The sequence below is a fragment of the Macrobrachium rosenbergii genome, chromosome 15 (genome assembly GCF_040412425.1).
Source record: "Macrobrachium rosenbergii isolate ZJJX-2024 chromosome 15, ASM4041242v1, whole genome shotgun sequence".
NCBI classification, from domain to species: Eukaryota; Metazoa; Arthropoda; class Malacostraca; order Decapoda; family Palaemonidae; genus Macrobrachium; species Macrobrachium rosenbergii.
In genome coordinates this window covers 46,832,621-46,860,120 of record NC_089755.1, presented here as the reverse complement: position 1 = coordinate 46,860,120, position 27,500 = coordinate 46,832,621, and the positions used below count along the sequence as shown (strand labels likewise).

The window sequence follows — 27,500 nt, the reverse complement described above, 5'->3', positions numbered from 1 at the left end:
AGTGTATGGCTGATTTATCCTAGTGCTCCCCCCCCTCTCTCTCTCTCTCTCTCTCCTCCCGTGTGTGTGTGTGTGTGTGTGTGTGTGTGTGTGTGAGAGAGAGAGAGAGAGAGAGAGACAGACAGACAGACAGACAGACAGAATAGGAAATTGTGATGACTGGTTTATTATTCTCTCTCTCTCTCTCTCTCTCTCTCTCTCTCTCTCTCTCTCTCTCTCTCTCTCTCTCTCTCTCGTAAGGAGATGTAAACCTCAGGAGGAGAAACAGGAATAAATGAAGAAGCCCAACCGCTGTTTTAATATTAATGTCTGACGGTAGGCAGCGTTACCCCACCTCGTCCTTAGAGCCGAATCAGATGTTGGTCCTACGATTACCACCTGCGACCTGCTGGCCGAGTCTCCCCGGATTGGTAGGGGGCGAGGGGTAGTGCCCCCCGAGGGGAAGGATGACCAAGGGAATAGTGCCTGGGGAAGGGAACATTGGCCAAGAGAAGACGCATTGGTCTAGGGGGGGGGGGCCTTGCTCATGGTAAGACCAGGGAACTGTGGCCAGGAGAAAGCGAATTAACCCTTTCATACCAAACTTTCTGAAGCATCCTTCTTCCATACCAGTCACTCTGAAACCTCCTGTACCAAGCTTTCTAAAATCTTCCATACCAAACTTTGTGAAGCCTTCTCCCTCAATACCATTCAGTCTGAAACCACCTGCACCAAGCTTTTTAAACCATTTCATTCCAAACTTCCTGAAACATCCACCCGCACCTGTCATTCTGAAACCACCACCTCCCATACCAGTCACTCTGAAACATGACGACATGGAGGAAGCTCTCGAAGAGTGTGGGTGGACATTAGTTAAAAAGACACGCTGCGGGATTATTTTCTCTTTTCCGGGGGGGATTAGAAGAGACTTGGCGGCCATTAAACGAATGAGTGATCAAGATAATGGAAGGAAAACAAATTCTGATTCCACTCCCTCTCAGAAAGGATCAGATTAAAAGAGAAAGAGAATCGGATGACGAGCCGAAAGGATTTTCTGGTGAACACGAATAACTTCATAAATTCGTTTTGGTACTAATTTGTGTTGGGGTACAAATTTTGTAAACATTTTTGGTGCGGTTTTCTTTTGACGAGGAAAAAAAAACGGTTGTTGACGAGGAATTATGTAGTAAGAAGGTTAAATGTACATGAATACAGTGATATTCTTACCCAAATTCAGTGCAAAAATGTAGTAAAAATATTAATTTATAATTTTTTTCTCTTTTCAGGTAAGTCGGAATATAATATGCAAAAAGTCTGCTATGTTCAGCTAAGGTAAGAAATATTATACTAAGTCTTAATTCCTGCTGTTGTGAAATGTGGGTTCTAGTTAAGAGTGATTTTGAACTGTAATTACTTATATATATATATATATATATATATATATATATATATATATATATATATATATATATATATATATATATGAAGTTTTATGTTCAAAGGAAATTACTTGTCTATTACCCTCCAACTTGCAGATTCTCTCTCTCTCTCTCTCTCTCTCTCTCTCTCTCTCTCTCTCTTTACTATGGCAGTTTACTCTGTTTACACTGTATTCATTGCGAAATTTTTTACATACTTCCTTTATCTACACTCTGTGTACATGGTATGGTATGAATTATTTACACACATATATATGTGTATAAATATGTGTATATATATATATTGTTTGTATGCATGCACGTTTGTTTGTGTGTGTGAGCGCGCATGCGCGCGTGTATGCGTGCGTGCATTAAAATCCATTTTGACTGCAGAGTGGACATTAGGTCTAATTTGACCACCATTTCGGTATGCCGCCTCCTAGTAGCAGAGGCTTCCATAGGCCTAAAGAGCCCTTGAGAGACCGCCGCGGCCATCACAGTAGTAGATGTGATGTCCCCTGACGCACCTGTGGTGACGTCCCGGAGCTAGAGAGCCCTGGGGTGTCGAAGGTGCCTTTATTAGAGAAAGCTTCTCATGCAGATATTCTCTCAACACTTGCCTCCTTTCCGAGATTGGCCATTTTGACTTGCATATTTAGGTAACACTTTTATGTTTATATAAATATTATCTAAGTATATACACATGTATGTATATTATATATGTATATATATAGAGAGAGAGTATACATATGTATTTATATTATATATTTATATAATATATATATTTAAATCTATATATATATATTATATAAATATCATATATATTTATATAAATAAATTATATATATAGAAAGAGAGAGAGAGAGAGAGAGAGAGAGAGAGAGAGAGAGAGAGAGAGAGAGAGAGAGAGAGATAACGCTGACAAAATGTATTTGCATACATTTACATAAGCCTAGGTGCATGTATGGATTTACTGTGTATAAATGACCATTTTATTTTGTTATCTTGAACGCTTGTTTATTAGACATTTTTTTTTATTTCCTTTAATGTAAAGTTATGAGTTATGAATTGTGAGTTATGATATGAACTGAGTTTACATGGAGGACGCTAACTATAAATTCGTTAATTGGTTGTATAAGTCAGTGTGTCATACAAAAGAATAAGAATTTGAAACCACAAAAAAATGAGAGAGAGAGAGAGAGAGAGAGAGAGAGAGAGAGAGAGAGAGAGAGAGAGAGAGAGAGAGAGAGATCCTGGATCTGCATCAGCGCTCGGAACCGTTTCAAAGTTTAATCACATCTTCTTTTTATTATCCGTAACTCCTGTACACTGTTTCACTGAAATTCGTCATTAATCGTAGGCATTACCTGCCTAAATAATAATAATAATAATAATAACAGTTACAGGTTGATAGTCACACACGCTGTAGTTAAAAATATTTTGTTTCCCTTTTTAATATTCATTGAAGACATAAGGCTTATTATTATTATTATTATTATTATTATTATTATTATTATTATTATTATTATTATTATTATTATTATTATTATGTAGTAGACCCTCTTAATTGTCAGAAAAATAGAGAAAAAGCTACACAAACTGAATGCCGCTTGATACAGCTATCACCTTCAACGCCTCACATTATTATTATTATTATTATTATTATTATTATTATTATTATTATTATTATTATTATTATTGGGAGAAAAACTCCCTACCACGGGAGTCCATAAGTGCTCTAAAGGGTCCACAATAATATAATTGTTAAAGTTTCGAGTAGAATTTTATAAAAGCTTTCGAACCTTTCTCTGGGTTCATCTTCAGTCAACCCTTTAGAACATAATTATTATTATTATATTGTTATTATTATTATTATTGAGAAGATTAATTATTATTATTGTTATTATTGTTCAGAAGATTAATTATTATTATTATTATTCAGAAGATTAATTATTATTATTATTCAGAAGATTAATTATTATTATTATTATTATTATTATTATTATTATTATTATTATTATTATTATTATTCAGAAGATTAAATTAGATACCTGTCATCACCTGCACGACAGACGACGAATCACGGAAGAGAAAAAGAGGTGGGGGCTAAGACCGTCCCTGATAGGGTGACCTCCCATATGCAAATTACCCCCTACGGGAGAATTTATAAGGTGATTCCGTAAGCATTGGCTCCAAAGAAGGAAATTGAATATCGATTCGACCCGGGGATTTATTACCGATGTTCCTTTGTTAACTCAATTCTCTCTTGGCACTTCCAGAACGGCAGCCGCCGGTTCTAGGCCCACCATAAATCGTCGGAAAACAACTTTTCCTTGATGCACGGCGGGGAACAGGCCAACGCCTTTTCCTCTCTCTCTCTCTCTCTCTCTCTCTCTCTCTCTCTCTCTCTCTCTCTCTCTACACACGTATCACTATAGAATATCGTTATAGAATTATATTGTTACAAGTGAGAATTTAGATTTATCGCTCTCTCTATCTCTCTCTCTCTCTCTGTCACATACACACTTATGACTATAGAATATCGTTATAGACATATTGTGTAACAAGTGAGAATTAAAGTTTCTCTCTCTCTCTCTCTCTCTCTCTCTCTCTCTCAGACCTATAGAATATCTATATACTAGACTTTTGCATTGTGTTACAAGTGAGAATTTAAATTTATCTCTCTCTCTCTCTCTCTCTCTCTCTCTCTCTCTCTCTCTCAAACCTATAGAGTATCTTGATAGACTTTTATATTGTGTTACAAGTGAGAATTTATCTCTCTCTCTCTCTCTCTCTCTCTCTCTCTCTCTCAGCTGCCTAACGTCTGTTGGAAACCATATTATCAGTGTTTTCCAATCTTGAAATATGCCATTCCTTATTTCCATTGGTTTTTACTGTCTTGAGTTAATTTCACTTGTCTAAAATTTGTTCAGTTTGGTTTGTTTTCGTTTGTATGTATCAGTTTGGTTAGTTTGTTAGAGCACTCTGTATTTATTGTCCAAAGAAACTTATTAAGGAAATTTAAGCTTTCGTCCTAAGTAAAGCTTAAAGGAGAATTCCAAAGTCCGAAGAAACTTATTAGCTAAATTAAGCTTTCGTCCTCAGTCCGTCCTACAGAAGTCCAAAATCCGAAGAAACTTATTAAGGAAATTAAGCTTTCGTCCTAATTCCGTCCTGCAGGAGAAGTCCAAAGTCCGAAGAAACTTATTAGGGAAATGAAGCTTTCGTCCTAAGTCCGTCCTACAGAAGTCCAAAGTCCGAAGAAACTTATTAAGGAAATTAAGCTTTCGTCCTAATTCCGTCCTCCAGGAGAAGTCCAAAGTCCGAAGAAACTAATTAGAGAAACGAAGCTTTCGTCCTAAGTCTGTCTTAACGGAGAAGTCCAAAGTCCGAAGAAACTAATTAGAGAAATGAAGCTTTCGTCCTAAGTCTGTCTTAACGGAGAGGTCCAAAGTCCGAAGAAACTTATTAATGGAACGAAGTAGTAAAGGCGTAACAAGTTCAACCCGCTTTACCTGTATTTTGCACCCAGCGTGCTTACCTTGCATGAGGGTTGAGGTTGACACACTGGGTTTTAAGGGTTCCGTGGGGTCGATCTCGGGGTCTGGAGGGGGAAGGAAGAGTGGGTAAACCTCCCTACTGGTTAGGTTAGGAGGCCTTCTCAGGTTGCAGTACTCTTGCAGTAGATCAAGGTTTCTCCAGACAGCCACCAGCTATGCAACGTACGTCTTCTCTCTGTGCATTGCTTCTTGCAAGCAAGGGAAACTGCGCAAGAATTTGTGCTTTTATTTTCTGTACAATGTATTTATAATGTATATGTATGCTTCTTGTCTCTATTTTCTGTACAGTATATCTAGAGTGTGTATTATATATACGCTTAATGTTTCAGTTTTCCGTAAACTATACCTTTAATGTATAAGCTCAATGCCTCATTTCTTTTTGTACAGTATCTCTATATTTTATATATACGCTTAAGGCCTTATTTTTCTGTACAGTATATTTATAATGTATATGTAAGAATGTTTCTATTTTCTTTACAGTGTATCTATAATGTATATATATATATATATATATATATATATATATATATATATATATATATATATATATATATATATATATATATACACACACACGCTTAATGTCCCTATTTTCTTTGCATAATATCTATAATGTGTATATACGTTTAATCTTTATTTTCTTTAAATAATATCTGTAATGTGTATATATATATATATATATATATATATATATATATATATATATATATATATATATATATATATATATATATATATATATATATATATATATATATATATATATATATATATATATATGCTTAATGTCTTTTACACGATGGGTAATTCTTGCACAGTGTTCTGGTAGAAAGAAACTATACATTTTCTCATCTATTTTTATATGACAGGGAGTTCATGGTATACTCATCAGCTTACCAATTTTGACATATAGTTATCATATTGGTTTGTGTGCACCAGTTCTTTGATACACGAAAGGCTTGCCAGACATGCATTCGTATGTGTGTGTGTGCGATTTTGGAGGCATAGTTGTATTTCACAAGAGACGTAATGTTGGAGAGACGTGAAAATATATGCGACCAGGCATCACGAACATTTTGGATTAATTTCATTTTTGTTTTGCTGGGAAAAGTAAAGAAAAAAGTTTGAGTTTTTACGGAAAGGACTTGACCTTACACTTCACAGTGTATTTTGGTATATTACAGTATTTTTCTGTTTGAACACTTCGTAGGTGACTGCTTTTTCGTGCTTTGTATGAGTATAATTCTGTGGATATGCGATTCTCCTGTTCTCGAAAATGAAGACAATTAACAAAAACATTCGTTTGGGAAGAGTAAAAATCTTGTAATATAATCCGTGAAGTCTCCCTCTAAAGTATTATTTTTAACTCTGTAAAAAAATCTTGAAATGTAACCCGTGAAGACTCCTTCTAAAGTATTATTTTTACCTCTGTTAAAAATCTTGAAATATAATCTGTGAAGACGCCTTCTGAAGTATTATTTTTAACTCTTACCATCATCATTTCCATTTTTACTTTACTTTCTCTTTCAGGGGTTAAACATGAATTACGAGCTCACACATTCTTGTGTCGCAGATTCCTTTCCTTTTTTTCAATAAAAAGCAAAATATCCAAATATTTTCTGACTGGCAGAAGGAATTATAGTCATGTTGACAGAAAAATGTAAGTTTACAGAGCCGTCTATATTTAGAATTGGGCGCCAAGCCTTAGCGAGGTGAATGTGCAATCTGCATATTATTCCGCTTCAGAATTTTTTTATTTTATTTTATTTACGTTTTATATTGTAATATTGCGAATGGGGTTCGTTTTCCATGGGTTTGTGAAGGGAAATACGTTGTTGGTGAGAATGTACTTACTACTAACACTTTTTAGTTTTGGAATGTTGACGGGCCTATGACATGTTTTATAGAACTTTCAATATTTTTTATTTAGTCTGATTGATTGATGTTAATCTTACCATTTTGTTGGTGTTGTGTAATTATGTCTTCAAAGAAAGAAAATGTTTCCCTAGAAAACTACAGCTACGTTAGTTCTCTTGCAATGATAATTTGTTATTTGTTCCTAAGTTGGTGAAACTTGTTGTAAAAACAAAATACGTCTTATACTAGAATTAGTCTCTTCGTGAACTAATAAACTAATATCATTTTAAATAGTTTTTCATGTTATATTGTTCCGAAGTTTTTGAAGCTTACTGAAATGACGAGATAAGTTTATGCTTGAATTACATTAGTTGTGAACTAATACCATTTTGAAAGTTTTTTTTTAAGTCTTTTACTTGAATTAGTTGTGAACTAATACCATTTTGAAATAGTGTTTTTTTAGATTATTTGTAAACTAGATACCATTTTGAAATAGTTTTTTACGTCTTCTGTGAAGTGGTAAAAGTCACAATCATCTGGCAGTCTTAAAATGCTGGTACTGAAAGCAGAGTCCCATTACGAGAAACAGAGAGTAGTGTTTCTCATTCGGGGGGTTGACGTAACTGTGCAAATATTGTGGCTGTTTCGTAGCTGAAGTATGTTGGAGGCAGATGTGAGTCATCGTAGTCATCATCATCATCATCTCATCATTATCCGGGTCTTTTGCGATTCGTACTAATTGGCTTAAGCGTGGATGATTGCATCATCATTATAATCATATCATTATCTGGGTCTTTTGCGATTTGTAGGTGGTTTAAGCGTGGATGATTGCATCATCATGATCATCTCATCATGATCATCACCATCTCATCATCATCATCATCATCCGGGCCTTTTGCGATGTAAATTAATCGGTTTGAGCCGGGTCGATGATCTATTTTTAGAATCCATTTTGGTAAACATTCCCCCTCACCTGTGCAAATTACAGTTCCCCTTCAGTGACGGCCAAGGAAGGTTATTTGATGACATCTGTTCGCATTTATTTTTGGGTATTTTTCGTGTATTTTGGATGCTCGTGGCTGTGACTTATCGTTTTGGTTACCATGCGTTCAAACGAGCTTAAAATTCGGCCCTCTTTCGTGCTTTCTGAGAAAATCAGACTCAAAAAATATATATTCAGTCTCCGTAGGGGGCTAGTGACGTAAGTGCACCTCATTCGTTGCACTGTAGGCATCACTTACTTAAGGTTCTTCGCAGCTTCCCTGTTAGCCCCTAGCTAAAACCCCTTTCATTCCTTTTACTATACCCCCGTTCATGGTCTCCTCCTTCCATCTCCTCCTAAGGTCTGTTTCATAGCGCAACTGCGAAGTTTTCCTCCTGTTACCTCTTCAAAACTTTTTGAATTATAATTTTCCTTTCAGCGCTGAATGACCTCATAGGTCCCAGCGCTTGGCCTTTGGTCTAAACTTTTTATACCCTTCCATTATATGTAGCGTAAAAGCTTGTGTTTGTGAATTTGTGTATGTGCACTGTACACGACTTGAAGAATAATTTATGCAGGAATGCCAGGTGCATTACACCGATCTGCATTACAGAATTCAGTCTGGTGCTTTCAGAGAGCTGAAGTCATGACGTGCATTAATGAGGTTATAAGGGCAGGTGGGTCTACCCCAATTTCCTCATAACTTTCATTTTGACGTTGAATTGATTTTTTATAAACATTTCGAAATGTTTAACATGAAGTTAATCTTTAGGAAGCTGGATAAAGTAAATGTATCTTGATCGACACTTATATAATAAGTTATCCCACTTCGGTTTATTTGAATTTTCAGTGGAAGATAGCTACAGTAGCATAGTGATAAACCTTTGTTATCAAGATCATTATTATCATCATTATTTATTATTTTCTTTGCACAGAATAGAATACCCATATGTGGAAAAAATTTAAGCGGTTGAATTAGTGTATATATATATATATATATATATATATATATATATATATATATATATATATATATATATATATATATATATATATATATATATATATATATATATATATATATATATATATATGTTTATGATGTATATATGTATGTATGTGTGTGTGACACATAATTTTCATAAATGTCAGAGCTCAGTGAATGATGGTGTAAGATTATCATCATCATTATTTATTACTTTCTTTGCACAGAATAAAATACCGTATGTGGAGAAAAAAAGCAAGGCAGTTGAACTAGTGTATGTATATATAATGTATATATTATATATATATATATATATATATATATATATATATATATATATATATATATATATATAGTGTGTGTGTGTGTGTATGACACATAATTTTCATAAATGTAGAGCCCAGTGAATAATGATGTAAGATTATCAGGATTTTGGTTGTGGGCGAAGAAACCAATGTTGCATTTCCATTGGTGAGTCAGTTTTATTCATGTGTCATATTTTTTGTTCTTAAAACTGTATAAATCATCTTTGTATTTAGTATATGAAGATTTTGTATTCTTACTGGCTATTAAGGAAGACCACTAAACTGCCCAGACATTTTTATTTATTTCGTATGTTGATATCTTCTTTTTAGGATAAATATTAATTAGTCTATCATGTTTTCTTATTTTTCTTTGTTTCCCTTTGCTTTATTCCGTATTTTGTTTTTGTCAGCCTTAATGTCATTTCCTTTAGCTTATCATTTTTGTTACATAAAATTTGTTATGCTTCACTATTTACTTGCCTGCTGTTTTCAACACTTTTCAAATTAACTGTCCTTTGTTTATTTTCCTAGAGCTGTTAGATAACGGAGTTTTCCATGCTTAATTCATTTAATTTTTGCCTCTGCTATGTCACAATTTTTCATGTTTACCGTTGCGGTTACATAACTAACTATTATATAACGGAATATTTTTCTCAGTTTTCCCTCTCCAGACGTTACAAAATTTTCCATGTCTTACCCAAGGTAAAGAGAAGAATCCTTTATTTACCTTGGCCTTACCAAAATAATGTCTGCATTACTGCCGTATTGTGGATTTGTCGCATTCTTTGGCCTGTTATCCCCCCCACCCACGGGCTGTTATTAAGCCACGTCCCTCCCAACCGCATTCCGGCTTATCAGCCATTGGCATCTACTAACGAGAGGAGGCAATCGACACCCGTCCCTTTCTCCTCCCTCGGGAACAAGTGCTGATGGATATTAAAAATTGGGGGATACCGCCCATCCGCACAGTACACAAGTCCAGGTACTTTACTGTACTGGTTCGGGATAAACGCCCAGACCACTGCGTCACTTGCCGCCAGCGCTGGACTGTGCGTTTTGTTTGCGTTTGATATCACTGCGGGTAACCTATGAGTTACTGATTTTTTATTGTTATTACTTCATATCACTACAGGTACCTGTGAGAAACTTGTTTTTGAATGTTAATACTTGATATCACTGCAGGTGCCTGTGAGATAATGATTTTTTATTGTTATTGCTTGTTACCACTGCAGGTACCTGTGAGAAACTTGTTTTTAAATGTTAATACTTGATATCACTGCAGATACCTGTGAGAAATTTTGCTTTTGAATGTTAGCACTTCATATCACTACGGGTACCTGGAGATACTGATTTTTTATTGTTATTGCTTGATGCCACTACAGGTACCTGTGAGAAACTTATTTTTGAATTTTATCACTTGAAATCACTGCAGGTACCTGTGAGAAACCGATTTTCTAATGTTATAGCTTGATGTCACCACAGGTACCTGAGAAATGTATTTCCGAAGGTTATTGCTTTTCAAGGTAAATATCATTACAGGTGCCAAGTCTTTACCTCACACTGCAAATATTGGTGTAAAAGGTCATTAGAGTGTATCTCTTTAGATCATATAGTCAGGTCAGATGTTTTGACAAGTTCTCCTACAGAAAAATATATATTGTAATCTAAGTAATGCCTTCTGGTTTTGTATGTACTTAAAAGGAGAGATTCTTTTAAATGTCATTTGTGCCCACTTTCTCTCCTGAAATTTATAGATGAACAAGATTTGGAAAATTTTGTCAGTTCATTCTCCATGTACGGAAGGGAAAAAAAAACTTGTTTTACTTCATATAATTGTAAGAATAAATATGAAACTTTCAACTTACTCGTGTGATGTCGCAGAAGAGGGCTTTAGGAGGACGAGGGATTATGTTGACCTCAGATGAAGTGGAATTATTATTTGACCTGAGGGGAAAAAAGGGTAGGACGCGCGAACGGTAGTTGTTTGAATGAAATAAATAAAGTTGGCGAACAAAAAACTTTTTAGTCTACATCGTTGCAAATGCTTTTTGCTTTATCTCAATCGTCAGTGAGATTATGCTGATTAGTGGAGAGAGAGAGAGAGAGAGAGAGGCAGGCTCTCTGGACACGTTGCGTCTGGTGTTTTCGTTCTCGTTATCAGAATTTAAATATAACTTGTAGGTTTACAGTAGAATTGTTTACGTAGTCTGTGATATGTAAATATAGTGACAAGACTTATGAGATTCCCAAGGGTCTAAGATCTTGAATAATATATTCCATTCACGGATTCAAAGTCATCATGGGTGCGTTCATGAACTTGTATTCTTGCGAGTGGGAAAACAGTCTACTATGAAACGTTTTCTCGGCTCTTTTTTTTATGCTTCCTTTTAGTAAGAGTAACGGGGTAAAATGAAATTGATAGGGAACATTTATGTACATAACAAATATAATCTTGTTAGTCATTTGCATACAGCAAATGGAAATGTACGTTAAAAACACTAGTCTCATTTGAGAAGTCAGTTGCTTACGTGTTGAATGTAAAATTTGTTTATGTATTAAAGTTTCCGCTTACTAACAATGTAGTAAAGTCCATATATGCATCCTAAGCATTTGACCTGATGGATGCAAAAAACTGCCGCTGCAACTTGAGCGGTTAGATCAACGATCTTTTAACAGTTAGGCGAAGCAAGTTGCCTGATGTCGCTGTTTTCCAGCCGTTAGTCTCCCTAAATGTTTTAGATGAAAGGTTGACTACTGTGATTTTGAGCAAATTCTTCGGTAATAAAAGAATAAAGAAAGATGAAAGACGAATTGTGCTATTCGTCAAAGAAATAAAAATGAATTAGATGAGTCTGTTGGTATCAGAATTCTCGCCGACTGAAAGCGCGCCAAATCTCGGCCAGTGATTGTTTTGATATCAGCGTCTGTTGTAGTTCATTGCGGGTTGATTTTGATCCCCTTGAACGCTGCATTCACTCAAGTTCTTTTTGTTGTTGCAATTATTGCAGAATCTGCATACAGTCAGCCATTAGCAATGAGGGCATTGGATCTCCAGTTTCTTACAATGAGCCCGGCACGGTAAAGGGTGCCCGCGACCCCATAGTGAGTTGACAGCTAGCCGTACTGGTTTTTGTTCCGAGTCTGGAGGAATGCACGATCCCACCATGACTTTAGCTTTGGTGCCAAGGTCTTTTTTCGCGCAGCGTTTTTATCGTATCATTCTTAGTTAACGCACTATCTTCTTGTGATGTGCAGAAACGTCGAATTTGAACAGTGTAGAAAAGAATATTTTGGTTAACGCCGTTAATGTCATGTAGGTTTTTGATGTTTCTTGTATTATTTTTGTACGGAGCAGAGTCGTTACTGCTCAGATTCTCTGTCAATTTTTTAAAGAACTTTTATTTATCTGGCGGCGATGACCATTTTCTTTGTAACGCCTGGTCACTCTACATAACCAACCGAACCATCGGCTCTTATATATTCCTGTATGAGATGGCGGTTCGGACTCATCAAATATGCGCTTCATGCGCTCGAGAGTATAATACAGGTGTTCTTTTGTTCACGAGTCTTTTAATGTTAATTCGACCTTAACTTGGCGTGAATAAAACTGTGTTTCCTGACTATGATTTATTCTTCTTTTGCATGATGTGGCGTTTATTTGTCCACGCAGCGTTTTAACGATGTAGTAATCATTTGAAATGTTGGTTTCCTGTGAGCCGCTCTGCATTTTGAGAAGTTCGCTCTGCGTCATTTTTGTTACACTTCGATGTTTATTCCTATTCTTTGAGTATAGGTAACGTTTTTGTTGCCATTTTTTTCACATTCATACAGTTTTACTATACACAAAGATACAGGTTTTCAAGTTTGTTGGTCTACGTTGGCCATAGTTTCAAATTGTCCGTATTTTTGTATAACATCACATTTATCGTATTCTAGGAAGTAGGAATGCCGCGTTTTAGAGGTTAATGTCAGTTTAAGCAGTTTTGATGGCTAAAGCTGAACCTCTCTCTCTTTCCCCATGGTAATTGTTCCTATCCGCCATGAATGCGGTGAGGAGGTTGTAGACTTTTACTGCCTTACTTATCAGGAGGTTGTGTCTAGCCGGGTTCAAGGGTGCGACCTCTTTCTCTCTCTCTCTCTCTCTCTTTCTCTCTTCTTGTCGAGCTCCTTCAGTCGTCCTTCTCCAACCGCCGATACACCTCTTCTGCTCATCCTTGAACATGTGGCAACGAATTTCGTTTTTTCACTTATTCCTTCTTCCCTTCTTGTGGTGTTCTTTCGCCACCACCAGCTTTCTTAGTGCAGCTTGACAAACCGGTTGAGGACCACTGTTTTCAAGTGACCGAATGGCCAGTAGTAGTCCTAGTCGCATCTTGATTTTTTTTAGTCGTGTGCAATGTTCTCTGTAATTCCTCGGACTTCTTTTGTCTTCGCTCTAGTACGACGTCGCTTGGTTCTTTTTGAAAGCGTCATGCGCAGTGGTTTTAGTTTCTTTGGCTTGTGTTGATGCTTGTCAGGGTTTGTAAATATGAATTCGCTGATCAGTTGTATTACCTTTTTGTCTTTTCAGTTTAAACTTATCGTGTGAAAGCTTCCATGTTACTTCCTTGTTAGGCTAATGGTCTTTTAAGGTTGCTATATTTGATATTTTTTTATCAATGATAATAATAATAACAATAATATATACTATTTGATTTTTCTCTGTTGATTATGAAAGGGTGATTTTGTAATGAATATCACTCCAGCTAAACTAAGCATTGTATATGCATGCAGTTGAAGAGGGTGGGGAGAGATGCTGTATGCGTCGCCTTTCATACTTATATTTTGACAGGTGATCAGTCCCAAGTAACGATCCATCGCTTCATGAGGTACATAGTTACAGTATGTTTTCTATTTTAGTTTAAAATTTATAAAATTACTTCACTTCTGGAAAATATGGTTCATTTAGCTTGAGAAATAGGGAGTTTGATATCTGAATAGACACTTTGGTTGAAGGGCTTCACTAGACTGACCATCAGAATTAATTGGGAAAATGCGAGGATTGTAAATTAGGAAAAAAAAAGACGTATTGCGGAAACAGTTTTTTTTTTATCGTATTATAGCATGTTTTTGATTTGCAAACCGAATAGGTATCAGCTCAGTCAGTATACAGGTGTCTCAACATAAATTTATTTGACGTTTGGTGTCAGTCAAAGTGGCCTCTTTACGTTCCTCGGGACTTGAATGATCTAGCCAAAACATTATTGAAGGTTCTTTGCAGCGTCCCTTCGACCCCTAGCTGCAACCCCTGTCATTCCTTCTACTGTACCTCCATTCATATTTCTTCCATATTGCTGTTCAACTTCCTAACAATTATTTCATAGCGCAACTGCGAGGTTTCCCTCCTGTTACACCTTTCAAACCTACCAACTCTAAATTTCCTTTCCAGCGCTGAATGACCTCATAGGCCCCAGTGCTTGGCCTTTGGCCTAAACTCTGTATTCCATTCTGTATTCCTCATTGTCTCAGTTATCTTAGGGGTGAGGTTGCTAGCCCCACGAAATTTTCTTGCCCCCAGCAGACTCGGGCACCGTCTTAGAGCTGAGCGGATGGTAACCAGAAAGCTATTCACGGACGTAGCAAACTTGAGCTGAGCCCTGCACCACCCTGGAGCGGTGCCCACTTTGACAGCTTACGCCATTTTTATTAATATTCTTTAGGTCACATTTTTGTAACCGTTGACTCGCTAAGCAAGTATTAAAAAAAATAGGCTGATTAGATTTGAAAAAGCGAAATAAGAACAAAGGCAAGTACAGTAATATGCAGAAAGAATTACTGAAATCGGTACGTTATATTATTACATAAACAGCAGTAGAAGAAATAAATAAAGCACGCTAAAATCTTTATTAAATGTCAGTAATTGACGAAGAACGTGTCCCCATACTTTCGAAGCATTCTGCAACCTTTGCAACAGGCGACGACCACTGTTAGAGATGTTGGTCAAGGACAGATGGACCGTTTAGTTCTTTGATCTTGGCTAAATGTGTAGTCCTTTTTTTATGTTTATTGTACATCTTTGCAGTTTTTTGTACCATTTAATGAGCAGTCGGAATCTTTTCTTCAGCTCTGTCCCCCAACATCTCATTTTTTTTTTTTTTATGTGAGCGTATAGATGGGCAGTCTCAGATCCCAACAAATAAAAAATGCGCCGAACTTTCTTCGGCGCAATCGAGTTTTCTGTACATCGTATAATCAAGGCCACCGAAAATATCTCTATCTTTCGGTGTCTCGGTATAATGCTGTATGAGCCGCGGCCCATGAAACTTTAACCACCGGCCGGTGGTGGCCTGGCCTACATCGTTGCCAGATGCACGATTATGGCTAACTTTGACCTTGAATAAAATAAAAACTACTGAGGCTAGAGGGCTGCAATTTGGTATGTTTGACGATTGGAGAGTGGATGATCAACATACCAGTTTGCAGCCCCCTAGCCCCAGTAGTTTTTAAGATCTGAGTCCGGACAGAAAAAATGCATTCGGACAGACAGCGAGCTTTTAGTAAATCTTGATCAAAAGTACAATTCCAGACTTTTCCTCCCAAGACCTTTGCAACCCAGGAGACGCCACCCCAACAAAATTTTCCCTCTCCGTCGTGCCGCGTTCCGGGTTTTAAGGGGGACCTGGGCTTACCTCCCATTAGGAAACAATGTATGTTCGTGCGTGACTGTGGTTGTAATTACCGCTAATAAGTTAAAGACCGAACGACGTGATAGAATTAAGCAAGTAGGGTCATTATTCGGCTGGTGGCCTGAGGTTGAGAACGGTCTTATTAGTGTTTTCATCATAATCAGCTCCAGTTATTATAATTTAGCAAATGGTTATTGCTGTCAATCAAATGTTTATATTAATCGTAAGTCGTGTGAATTCGGAGTACTGTTACATCTGTGATCAAGGAATTACTTTGTTGCTTGGGAATGCATCTTAATTCTGGAGTTGCCTGTGCATGGCGACGGGAAAACTCTCTCTCTCTCTCTCTCTCTCTCTCTCTCTCTCTCTCTCTCTCTCTCTCTCTCTCTCTCTCTGTCGATGATTACCACATAATTCCCATGGGCAGATTCTTTCCTTGTGAAATTCTCTAGACCTTCCTTGCTTGCTCTATTCACGTCTTTTGTTCCGCTGAGTTTCACATAATGTGCTGCTTCTTTGACGTTTTTGTTGGCTACCAATTCTTGTTGCTTCCTTTCATGTGCATTGATTCTCTCTCTCTCTCTCTCTCTCTCTCTCTCTCTCTCTCTCTCTCTCTCTCTCTCAACAAGACTGTGGAAACATTCTCTAAGGAACATCAAAATGCGCTCTCTCTCTCTCTCTCTCTCTCTCTCTCTCTCTCTCTCTCTCTCTCTCTCTCTCAAACCTATAGAATATCTTTATAGACTTTTATATTGTGTTACAAGTGAGAATTTAGATTTCTCTCTCTCTCTCTCTCTCTCTCTCTCTCTCTCTCTCTCTCTCTCTCTCTCTCCATTCTGTAGGATTAAATCTTTCCTCTCTCAGCAATAATATGGAAACATTCTCTAAGAAACATCAAAATGCTCTCTCTCTCTCTCTCTCTCTCTCTCTCTCTCTCTCTCTCTCTCTCTCTCTCTCTCTCTCTCTCTCTCTTTCTTTTACTTAACGATTTGTCTATGTACGAGTAGATAAATTGGAAAGTTTGGGAGTGAGGAGGAATTTTTGGAGTATGCGAGGCAACCAAAACATTCTCCAAACTTAGGCGGTATGTGAGGTGAGGTGGCACCCATCAAAAAAAAAAAAGTAATGAGTGTTAATGGGCGTAACACTGAGGTTTCTGTAGATAACTGTGAGGGCTTCTGAATTGTTGATAGCCTTAGGCACCACAAGGGTTACGTTTTTGACAGTTTTAAAGATAAGTGGCACTGTATAATAAGTAATTATTACTGTAATATTAAACCATCCTTTCTTGGATTAATATCAATTATGTTGGAAAGAAATGAAGTGTTGGTAGTTTTTGGTAAATTAGAGTACCTTTGCTTGTTCCATACGAACGTATGCTCATATTGATAGTACAAGAATTTTCTTTTATTGTGCCAGTCTTTGGAACTTTTTCCCTGCCTCAGTTTTCTTTGATCGAGGAAATGTTCGTTATTTAAGAAGTTAGCCAACGCTTCACTTTATCCTTCTTTCTTTTTCTCCTGGTTTCCATTCGATTTTAGCTTGATAAGGGCATTTGTCCCCTGCGCCTTGTTTAAATGCACACACACAAACATGTATATATATATATATATATATATATATATATATATATATATATATATATATATATATATATATATATATATATATATATAGTTTGTGTGTGTGTATGTCTGAAGAGAGAGAGAGAGAAAAGAAGAAGAAGAGAGAGAGAGAGAGAGAACTCTGTAACCTTCTTTCACTACTTCCAATTATTTATTTCGCAACTCCATCTTATCAGAATCTCCTCCAGAGTCCTTCGGGTGCTCTGAACACCACCCTGTTACCTCTTGCAAGAGAGCACCGCCCCGATGCCTTTTGTCTTGCCAGCCTTACTTGAAGCCATTACTTTGTTTGCTCAGGACTGAGGCGCTGATTAATATAATTTCTATGGTTTTCGCGTCTGCGGATTTGTTTGGCGGTTGGTATTTGGCGCGCTTCCCTCACGATCTTCAGGCGCGCTGACGCAGCCGAGTTCTCTAAGGGCTGTAGTCGAGCCCCTTCTAATTCTTATCATTTGCCGTCGGAAGGTGGTGATTGGATGCATTTCGCTTGTAAACTAATCCTCGCCGGTGTGCATTTTCACCAGAACATTTTGCTGTTTATGCATTTGACCCGCGAGGTCACGACGGCAACGAACGAGGTGGAGTCTGTGTGTGTGTGTGTGTGTATGTACTTGTGTGTGTGTGTGTGTGTGTGCGTGTGCGCTTGCGCTTGCCGGAGCTCTTACTTTTGCCCTTTGAATACACTGAAGTATTTTATCCGACAGAATCCGTGTCTTTGTTTCTTGGCATTTTACTTCTCGAGAGAACTTTAGACTTTAAGAGGTTTATTGAAGGATCAGCTCTTGAAATCTATGTACATATCAGAAACGCTCGATTTGAAAACCCGGCCAAAAATAACTTTGAAGTTTTAGCAGGTACGGCATCCTATATACCAGACAAATGTAAATTACAAGCATTTAAAATTCAAAAAGGTAGACAGCACAATTTTAGGACATTTTCAAATACATAATGGACATTCTTAGAAACATTTTTAGAAATGGGCTGATGAGCCTTCACGAAATGAATGTGATCCCCAAGACCATTTTTGGCTAAGAAACTTGAAAGGCCTTCTAGTAATACTGACATGTTTAGGGAATTACCCATGAATGGGAGAGACGAACTAAATAGTGACGGCTAGTCTTAGTCTTAGTGTCAAACTGTCCGTCGGGGAGTTCACTTAATAGTTGTCTGTTGCCTATAAAGCTATGCAGTGCTAAGCTCTGCTACTTGAAGGGTATTAGTTACTTAATTGGGATTGCATCAGAGTTTTCTCTCCCCAACAAAAGGGTGTTCCGTTGTGCGAAAGCTTCCTCAACAAGTGAATAGCTTTTGCTTCACATAACTGCAGGTTATGTGAAAAAGAAGCAAGCTTTTAATCGTCCTGGCAACTTCAAGTGTTTAAACTTCGATGATGTGACGTTTGGTATCACTCTAAATATATTTATATTGGCTTGCTGCTTCAATCTTCTGTTATTTTTCCAAATTCAGAATTACAGGCTGGGTTGGGATATTGTAGCTAAAATACATTAGATGTAGCAAACATTTTATTTTCCACTGTATAATATTTTAACTTGGTGTGTTGGTGCGTGCACACAACTGATGCATTGTTTAATGGTAAGAATAATAATGATAATAGTTATTATTATTAATAATACGCAAATAAAGCCTGCGTGTGAACGACGCGGTTGTTGCTTCACGCTTCACTCCAGTCAGTTTCTTAAGCAGGGAATAACGAGCTTGATTATAGCCAGCACTTACTGCAACTTGCAACACGGAAGGGAGCCACTTGTAAGCTCTTCAGGTGTCTCTTTAAGGTCTTGAGCAAGTAAAAGCCAGCTCTTCTTTTTTAAGCCAAAAATTTGGAATACTCTTTGGGTTTTCATGGGTGCCATTTTTGCTGTGTATTGTGGTGAGGATGGTTCTCATAACGGAGCTCAGGTGTAACAAAGCTTTCACCGTTTTTCGCCTCTCTCTCTCTCTCTCTCTCTCTCTCTCTCTCTCTCTCTCTCTCTCTCTCTCTCTCTCTCTCTCTCTCTCCAAGAACAAGATGTTTGCGATCATATTTTCATAATTATAAAATGGGATGACCTCTATCAGGTAATTTTCAACACTCTCGGGTGTTACCCTCTCTCTCTCTCTCTCTCTCTCTCTCTCTCTCTCTCTCTCTCTCTCTCTCTCTCTCAAGATTTTACGATTATATCATAATTATAAAACGGGATGCCTTCAATCAGATGATAATCTTTAACTCTGTCAGGGTGAACCTCTCTCTCTCTCTCTCTCTCTCTCTCTCTCTCTCTCTCTCTCTCTCTGATGATAAGCTCGTAACTCGCATGTGCAGAATCCTGCCTTGTGACATTCACGTCTTGCTTTTGTCCCATGACCTTTGTATAACTTTCTCTTTCCTATTTGATTATTCTGGTTATCAATGCATATTACCTGTGTTCTCTCTCTCTCTCTCTCTCTCTCTCTCCTCTCCCTTTGTGTATGTGTTTGTATGTATGTGTGTCACCGTTTCTTAGGTATCGTGAGAATATTGTTTAATCCGGACTATTGCTGATGTTGTGTAAAATGGCGGATGGTATTTTCATCAAAACTACAGCTTTAGTCAGAGTATTTTTATATACTTTCCTTGGCGATGCTTAAGTATTATTTTTGATAAATATTGACTGTAACAATTTCAGTGCGAAAACAGACTTTTTTCTTGTATTTATAATTATTTCGTAATTCACGGCGTAACGTTTGTGTACCTTGAAATTTTTTGACACTTTAATCAGTGATATTGAAATATTCCTAAGAAATGTGAAGTTCAAAGCTCCTTGTCTAACTTAACAGAGCTTTTAATAGTGAACTGTTCTAAAAATAATTCAAGTTGATCAAGGTTTTATATTTTTGTCTATTATTATATTATATTTTTTACTCATATGATGATTATTGGCTTATAGCCCATAGATATTTTCATGATATACCTTTCTCACGTCACTGGGAAACATCACACAAGAATTTAAATACCATTCAGTAAGTTACTCAAGTGACGTCACGTCGTGCTTAGTCTCGAGGGCTATACTTCGTATCCACTTGAGTTTTATCTTCTTTTATCTTATCCTGTGTCGTTGACTCTTTTCCACATCTTCTTAATCTTTGTCTCTTGTTTTCGTTGCAGGTAAGTCTGGCGACTTGAGTGAGGTAGATGTTCCTGGAAAGACAGCGGAGAAGTGAGTTGACTGAAAGGGACTCGTGAGTATTGTAGAAAAGTTATAGGTCATTGTTTCAAGGGATTTTGATTGATGGGGATATGTAGGTGAATATTTAATGCTTACGGAAGTTTTTGTTGGATTTGTTTATAACGGTAATGATAGCTTACTACTGCTACTACTACAAATATAATAATAATAATAGTGAATTATTATTATTATTATTATTATTATTATTATTATTACTATTATATGTGTTCAGTAGTAAGCTGTCATTGTCGTTAGAAGTAAATATAAGAATAATAGTAATAATAATAATAATAATAATAAATTATTATTATTATTATTATTATTATTATTATTATTATTAATGTGCAGTAGTAAGCTGTCATTGTCGTGAGAAGCAAATACAGTAATAATAATAATAATAATAATTTATTATTATTCTCCTGCTATTGATTATTATTATTATTATTATTATTATTATTATTATTATTATTATTATTATTATTATTAGAGAAACCTGCCAAAAAACATAACGCCAGGAAATGACAAATGACGTGGACAAAGGTAAGAGAGATTTTGGAGGCCGTCCCCAGAACGTACCACCAAGGATGGAAAAGTTCCTTCTCTCTAGCTTCATCTTTTTATTTCCTTTCCATTTGAAATTCTTCTCTCAGGAAGTGACCGACAGTTCTATTAAGATTATGGGAAGGTTCGTCAAAGGAAGCAACAAAAGCTTTTACTGGTATTGGTATTTCCTCACCCCCTCCCCCCTCCTCCCGCCTTATTTTGAAAGTGTGTGGTGTTGGCAGGCATAGTTCATTTGCATACATGATAAAGATGTTTGAGCTGTTTGGTCTTCATGAAAATACACGTGCACGCAAATAGAGAGAGAGAGAGAGAGAGAGAGGTTGGAGGGATGGTTTGATGCCCTGGGGATACCTCTCCCGTGTAGCACGTATGATCGTATTTTCCATGTTTACAAAACTGCCTGCTTATTGATGTTTGTTTTATAATAAAGTTTAGTCACTTGTTACTGATATGTCTTCGTTAATGTACTAAAAATGTTAATAACTTTTTCGTATTTTAAGTGAGAAGAGCTTTTTTTATATTTTAAATGAGAAGATTTGTCCTATGTTTCTCGACTGACTCTTTTGATCAGAGTACGCCACATTTCAACGACCCCGTTGAAGGTGTTTTTCTCATTTCTGCAGAGGCAAACTCGCTTTCACTAGGAGCAGAGCATAAAGGCCATTAACCTGCGTTAAAAACCAGCAAGATTTGGCAGCGTTTAGCAACGAGAAACTTCGCAAAGGTGAAATTAATTATTAGAGAGAATTCCCACGAAGGTTTTTCCACGCGACATTTTTACCGAAGCTTTCATCGAGCGAGTTTTTTATTTCTTCCCGCAGTGGAGAGCGTTATTTTTGAGATGTATTTGTAAAGAAAAATTAACGGTAAGCGTTATTTTTGAGATGTATTTGTAAAGAAAAGTTAACGGTAAATAAGTGGGATGTAATTGTTTTCCAATAAAGCCTCTGTTGACCGAAGCAGTGAATTTTTTGCTGGCTGTAATTCGTCTGTTATTAGTCACAGCCAGGGTAGAGAAAAAGAAAGAAAATACACTAGTAATTTTCTCTCTCTCTCTCTCTCTCTCTCTCTCTCTCTCTCTCTCTCTCTCTCTCTCTCTCTCTCTCTCTCTCTCTCGTTGGTAGAACAGTCACAGAGAATTAAGAATAAATTGAGTAAAGCACCCGCCTGTCTGTTTATGTGCGTGCGCGTGTGTATGTGTATGTCTGTGTATGTGTATGTCTTTGTGTATGTGTGTGTGTGTGTTTGAAGTACACGTGGATATGTGCTAAAGTTATGCGGTAAAGTCCAAAGAATTACGTCAAGTGCCAAGTACTTTCTCCCGCTCCGTCATATCCTCGAAAGACGAAACTTTTCTTCTTCTTGCTTCTCATTAAGAACTTCTAAGACACTTTCTGGACGAGTTTTGTCCTCGGGTGTCTTCTGCTTTGCTTTGGAGATTTAATATTAACTGCTGTCTTGCCGGGGTTCTGCTGTTAAGGACAGCTGTGTTGCTGTATGTCCGGAGGCGGTCGGAATTTTAATGTGAGAATGGGTATAAGACAAAGTGTGGTTGGGACCAAAATCGGAACAAAGAATCTTGTCATCAACAGTTTGGGAGGTGTGTGTTTGTGTGTGTGTGTGTTTGTGTATGTGAGAGAGAGAGAGAAAGAAGAAAGGGAGGAGGGAGGGAAGGAAAGAAGAAGAAAGAAGAGAAATTTTATAAATAAGTCACTAGGTTGTCTGGGTATGTTGAGTACAATACTTTCGTTTCCTAACAACATACGGTACAGGTTTAGTACATATTTATTTAAGTGTTTACTCCCTATTTATATATTGAGAAGGTGGGAGAAAGTAAAATTTGTAACCTGTCATCTCTGCCCTTTTAAATTAAAATGTTGAGATTTACTTTATACGTGGAAAGGCTTACTCAGTCTAGTGTTTTTGTTTATTTCGGAGTTATTGGATTATTTACACCATCTTCACTTAGACGGGTTAGATAAACAATATCAGAACCTATTAAAACATTCAAATTTCTCAAGAAAATATCAAAGTTCTCACAGAATTAAACACTATGTAATTGTGAAATTTACCGTATTTGTCAGCATTGAAATCAACTTTTGAAAATACAAGAGTTAAAAGCTGGAGATTTAAGTTTTTCCAAGTTACCCCTCTTAGTACAGGTCAGTGAAAACGGCCCGTGTAGTGCATCGTTAATCTTGCTCCTCTTTCAAGACGTTTAACTTCAGAAAAAGCTCAAGAACTGCTCTGTGCCAACCTTTCGAAAACCTGTTCTTGATTTTCTCCCTTAAACTCCGCCAGCTGCTCGAAAATGCTACCCAGAGCTCGTGAAAACCAAAGTGGCTAATTGCTTCTTAGATTCGCCGTGAAGTGTTGAAAGAAAGTAGCGAGTGGTCCAAACACAAGCGTATTTACCGGTATAAAGTTACACGCGTGCTGAAGTGTGCAACAAGGATCAGGCTCCGTAGGGGGTGTTAGTGCCGTTAGTGCGTTTCACGCGGTGCACTGTAGGTATTGCTTAAGGTTCTTTGCAGCGTTCCTTAGGCCCCTAGCTGCTACCCCTTCAATTCGTTTTACAGTACCTCCATTCATATTATCATTCTTCCATAGTAGTGTAACTGCGAAGTTTTCCTCCTGTGACACATTTAAAACCTTTTAACTCTTAAGTTTCCCCTTCAGCGCTGAATGACCTCATAGGTCCCACTATGAGTATATACGAGTATATGTATTGTAAGTTTCTATAGCTGGAAAGTTGCTAGCCCAAATCACCTAGATATCATTAGACACTCGTGTCTTAATGTCTTAATCAGTTCTCTCTCTCTCTCTCTCTCTCTCTCTCTCTCTCTCTCTCTCTCTCTCTCTCTCTCTCTCTCTCTCTCTCTCTATATATATATATATATATATATATATATATATATATACTCTCTATATATATATATATATACATATATATACATACACACACACACACATATATATATATATATATATATATATATATATACATCAGAGTTATGACTAAAACCGGGAATGGTTGTATCACTCCACCTGACGGAAGAGGGGAGAGTGCCAGAAGGGGAAAAAGGTTGCCACATTTGGCAAATGCTAATGAGGACGTGGCAATGTTGCCTGAAGTGACGGGCTGTTGCTTACGTGAAATAAATAATTATTTTGTTCTCACAAGACTCTTGTGTGTTTGTACACAAGAGGCCTTTTTTTATTTGAAGGAAATTGAGTTTGTGTTTGTGTACACGAGGCATTTTAAAAACAAAGTTGTTTGAATGAAATTGAGAGATGACGTGATCGTGAGTCGCACAATGCGTACACAGTACAATAAATAACAGAAGGAGAGAGAGAGAGAGAGAGAGAGAGAGAGAGAGAGAGAAGAGAGAGAGAGAACCTCCGCATGTCGCTCTATCTTCTGTACTGAGCATTTTTTCTCTTAAAACAACACTGCATATAACATGAACTTTGAAAGAATGTATGCGCAGCATACTCATTTGAAAGACAGGGCACACTGCATGTTTGCTTTGAAAGACTACATAGCATGTGGACTGGGAAAAGGGAAAAGTGTACACACAGTATGTCGTTTTGAAAGTGTTACACAGTCTGTGGCTATCAAAACGGCATGCCTTCATGAAAAACAGACATTTATTCACAGCATGATCTTTTGAAAGCATAATAGACACAGCATGCCCTTCTCAAAGACTATAGTACTCACAGCATACCCTTTTGAAAGAGTTGTACCCACAGCATACCCTTCTCAAAGAATAGTACTCACAGAATACCCCCTTTGAAAGAGTTGTACCCACAGAATGCCCTTCTGAAAGAATAGTACTCACAGTATACCCTTTTGAAAGAGTTGTTCCCACAGCATGCTTTTGTGAAAGAATTTTAAATGTCCTTTAAAGAGACTTGCACTAACAACATATCCTTTTTGAAAGATTTGGAAACACAGCATGCCTTTTTGATTATTAGACAGCAGGATTTTTTTAGAACATGCAAACAAAGAATGCTTTAGTGAAGGATTTTGCACACAACATGCGCTTTTGAAAGTGTGTACATAGGTCATACTCTTTTGAAAGATCTATACACACTGCTTAGCCTTTGAAAGACATACACAACAGAGCATGCCCCTTTGAAAAAGCTGTGCACATAGCATACACTTTTGAAATGCCTAGGCACAAAACATGCCCTTTTGAAAGACTACATCACTGCATGCCCTTTTGAAAAACACATAGCATACCATTTTGAAAGACAAGACATGGCATTCTATTTTGAAAACAACACTTAGCAGGCCTCTATGAAAGACTATATATTGCATGCCGTTTTGAAAGACTATACATTGCTTACCATTTTTTAAGGACTATAAATTGCATGCCCTTTTGAAAGACTACACAATGGATGCCATTTTAAAATAATATACTTGCCATGCAATTTTGTAAAATTATACATTGCATGCCCTTTTGAAGAACTACACATACCATGCCATTTAGAAAGACTATACATTGCATGCCATTTTTTGAAAGACTATACATTGCATGGCATTTTGAAAAACTACATATTGCCTGCCATTTTGAAAAACTATACATAACATGCCATTTTGAAAGACTTGACATAACATGCCATTTTGAAAGACTACACATTTCATGCCCTTTTGAAAAACTACATATTGCATGCCATTTTGAAAAATACACATTGCATGCCATTTTGAAAAATACACATTGCATGCCATTTTGAAAGATTATACATTGCATGCCATTTTGAAAGACTAAGCATAGCATGACATTTTGGAAGACTATACATAGCATGCCATTTTTAAAAATATACATAGCATGCCTTTTTGAAAAACTATACATAGCATGTCATTTTGAAAGCCTGTACCACTGCATGCCCTTTTGAAAAACTATACATAGCATGCCATTTTGAAAGACTGTACCACTGCATGCCCTTTTTAAAAACTATACATGGCATCCCCTTTTTAAAACTATACATGTCATGCCCTCTTTAAAAACTATACATGGCATGCCCTTTTGAAAAACTAAACATGGCATGCCCTGTTGAAAAATTATACATAGCATGCCATTTTGGAAGACTCTACATAGCATGGCCTTATGAAAAACTATACATAGCATGCCATTTTGGAAGACTATACCTTGCATGCCATTTCGAAAGACTACACCACTGCATGCCCCTTTGATTAACTACACATAGCAGGCCATTTTGAAAAAAACACATTGCATGCCCTTTTGAAAGGCTATACATTAAACTCATTTTGAAAACTACACGTTACAAAGCATTTTGAAAGCATACATTTTTATGATATTTTGAAAAACTACACATTGCATGCTATTTGAAAGTATAGACTGCATGCCATTTTGGAAGTCTATACATTGCATGCCCGTTTGAAAGACTTTACATAGCATTCCATTTTGGAGGATACATAGCATGCCATTTGAATAACTACACATTGCATGCCATTTTGAAAGACTATACATATCATGCCATTTTGAAAGACTGTACATTGTATGCCATTTGGAAGACTATACATTGTATGCCATTTGCAAAAACTACATGCTATTTTGAAAGATTGTATATTGCATTCCTTTTTGAAAAACTATACATTGCATGCCATTTTGAAAGACTATAAATTGCATGCCATTTGAGGAGCCACACATTGCATGCCATTTCGAAAAACTATACAGCATGCCATTTTGAAAGACTTTACATAGCATGCCATTTTGGAAGACCATATATTGCATGCAGTTTAGAAAGACTGTACGTTGCATGCAGTTTTGAAAGACTGTACATAGCATGCCATTTTGAGAAACTACACATTGCGTGCCATTTTGGAAGACTGTACATTGCATGCAATTTTGAAAGACTGTACATTGAATGCTGTTTTGAAAGACTGTACATAGCATGCCATTTTGAGAAACTACACATTGCATGCCATTTTGGAAGACTGTACATTGTATGCAATTTTGAAAGACTGTGCATTGCATGCCATTTTTAAAAACTACATATTCCTGCCATTTGAAATGCTACACATTGCATGCCCTTTTAAAAGACTATACAGTGTTGCCATTTTGAATGACTTTGCATTTCATGCCATTTTGAATGACTTTGCATTTCATGCCATTTTGAATGATTGCATTTCATGCCATTTTGAAAGATTATACAGTGCATGCCATTTTGAGAGACTATACATTGCATGCCATTTTGAAAGATACATAGCATGCCATTTGAAAAACTACGCATTGCATGACATTTTTGGAAAACTATACATAGCATGCTATTTTGAAAGACTGTACACTGCATGCCATTTTGAAAGACTATACACTGCATGCCATTTTGAAA

The 27,500-nt window shown here is 36.8% G+C and overlaps 1 protein-coding gene across 21 annotated transcripts in view; it reads left to right on the top strand.

The window, feature by feature from the left end:
• The window catches only part of cher (filamin-A), a 292,709-nt gene that overhangs the window by 77,486 nt on the left and 187,723 nt on the right, over window positions 1-27,500 (top strand). The window contains exon 1 of one of the 21 annotated variants that reach the window (XM_067117606.1): window positions 20,528-20,567. The exons of the other annotated variants lie outside the window; for them this stretch is intronic. Coding sequence (XP_066973707.1) covers window positions 20,543-20,567 — 25 coding nt within the window. The 5' untranslated portion in view covers window positions 20,528-20,542. Of the gene's footprint in view, window positions 1-20,527; window positions 20,568-27,500 lie in introns of those variants that run through there. 21 annotated transcript variants of the gene reach the window in all.